The sequence below is a fragment of the Triticum aestivum genome, chromosome 1B (genome assembly GCF_018294505.1).
Source record: "Triticum aestivum cultivar Chinese Spring chromosome 1B, IWGSC CS RefSeq v2.1, whole genome shotgun sequence".
In the NCBI taxonomy this organism is placed as follows: domain Eukaryota; kingdom Viridiplantae; phylum Streptophyta; class Magnoliopsida; order Poales; family Poaceae; genus Triticum; species Triticum aestivum.
This window is the reverse complement of record NC_057795.1, coordinates 667,793,801-667,795,624: the sequence shown is the minus strand read 5'-3', so window position 1 is coordinate 667,795,624 and position 1,824 is coordinate 667,793,801. Positions and strand designations below refer to the sequence as shown.

General features: G+C 46.4%; 1 protein-coding gene across 1 annotated transcript; it reads left to right on the top strand.

Moving 5' to 3' along the window:
• The first annotated feature begins 166 nt into the window (after nucleotides 1–166).
• Nucleotides 167–1,554, top strand: LOC123099381 (uncharacterized). Its single transcript, XM_044521556.1, has 2 exons — nucleotides 167–1,053; nucleotides 1,171–1,554. The coding sequence occupies exons 1-2, from the start codon at nucleotides 259–261 to the stop codon at nucleotides 1,534–1,536; spliced, it is 1,161 nt and encodes a 386-aa protein (XP_044377491.1). The 5' UTR covers nucleotides 167–258; the 3' UTR covers nucleotides 1,537–1,554.
• Nucleotides 1,555–1,824: the final 270 nt, after the last annotated feature.

Below are 1,824 nucleotides of genomic sequence, written 5' to 3'. Positions count from 1 at the left end.
GTAAAGATAAAGATATTGTACGTATTCACGTATTGTTGTGACTCCGGCCGCCCGGAAAATTGGCGGTGCTCGAGCTCGGACCAAACCGTGATCCTCACGCAACGTCCATACTATATCTCCCAATTGGAGTCCGTGTCCACCTCCACCTCCCTCTCCCCGTCGGCCCGTTCGATCGATCCTTCATAAGCAACAAGAGAAGAGGCAGCAGCGAGGAACGAACCAAGCAGCTGATTGATCGATTCATCGAAGAAGGTGGTCATGGACCGACTGCTACCCGATGTAGTGCTCGCGGACGTCCTCGGCCGTCTCCCGCAGCGAAGTCTCGCCGTTTCGCGCGCCGTCTGCAAGTGTTTGCGCGACATCATCGACGATCTCAGCCTGCTACGTGCGGACCTGCTCCCGCTGTCGCTAGGCAAGATCTTCACCAACTTCAAGGCCATGGAACTCTCGGAATTCTTCTATCCCGTCAACGACCCGACGGCAATCTCACGCAGCTGCCTCCTTGGTATAATTGACGACCACTGTAATGGCCTTGTCTTGATTAAATACATTGACCACTTTGTGATGAATCCTATCACACGACAATGGGTGCTTTTGCCCCCGCCGCCGCCCCCGTCGACGGAGATGAAGGACTTCTACCAAAACGGGGCCAAGTATCTTGTGTTTGATCCCACTGTCGCGCCAGACTATGAGGTCTTCTTGATTCCCCATGTTCCAGGGAGAGATACGTTGGGTCTTTTGTCGCTGGAATTGGAATGGCCACCATCGCCATTTATCTTGTCAGTTTATTCATCAACAAGTAAGCATTGGGAGCAGAGGCCCTTTGTTCGGAAAGGGGACGCCATAGGGTCTATTGGTCATATTCTACAAAGTGTAAAAGAGAGAGAGAAGCACTACGGTGTTTACCTGCGTGGAGCACTTTATGTGCATTGCAAGAATGATTATTTCTACAAAATATCACCCTCAAACGGCGAGTACCAAGTAATCAAGCCACCGCCAGGTATTGAGACAAGCAATCACCGTCAAGTTTATTTGGGCAAATCACGGAACGAGGTGCGTTGTGCCATAGTAGACTGTTCGTACGAACTCCGGGTTTGGATCATGGATGAATCTCACGGACAATATGAATGGGTCTTGAAGCATCATATTGACATTCTGCATCTGATGCAGAGACAAGACAATCTACAAGTCGACGGCCCATGGTCTTCACAAGAATATTATTATGATGATGCTGGCCATGATCACATGAAGAAAGCACCACAAGAGTATTGTTATGATTACTTTAGCATACATAATGAGGAAGGACCAGCCGCTGAGGGAACTCGACTTGCTTTTCTCGGATTCCATCCTTTCAACAAAGATGTCGTCTTCTTGACGGACACATCAGAACAAGGATTTGCCTATCATCTTGAGAGCTCTATAGTTGAGCACTTAGAAAAGCTAAACCCAATGACCGAATCTGTCTATTACAACCCCCGAACATTTGTAGAAGTGTCTTTTCCTTTCACACCTTGTTTGACAGGAGAATTATCGTAAGACATGTAACTTGTTATAAATTCATGATGAACTGTTCACATAACTGCTCTATGGGCATGAGGCAATGCATGTAACGGACATGGATTATCTACACCTGAGCTCAAACGCTCCCTTATGAACAGTAAAATCGAAAAAATAGTAAAAAAATAAAAAATTCTAAATTTTTCTTGTGATAAACTTTGACAAATGTTTTGTATGCTTACAAAATTTGCTAAATCCACGGTCCAAGTCTCCTTCAAAATTGGTGCTTACGAAGACACGTTGGAATGTGATGTGGTCCCGATGACC

What these genes read in the sequence shown, in the direction of transcription:
- LOC123099381 (XM_044521556.1), top strand. Translation starts at nt 259, where the DNA reads ATGGACCGACTGCTACCCGATGTAGTGCTCGCGGACGTCCTCGGCCGT. An exon ending in TGGGCAAATCACGGAACGAG is followed by an intron (nt 1,054 to 1,170) that starts GTGCGTTGTGCC and finishes CATCTGATGCAG; the next exon opens with AGACAAGACAATCTACAAGT.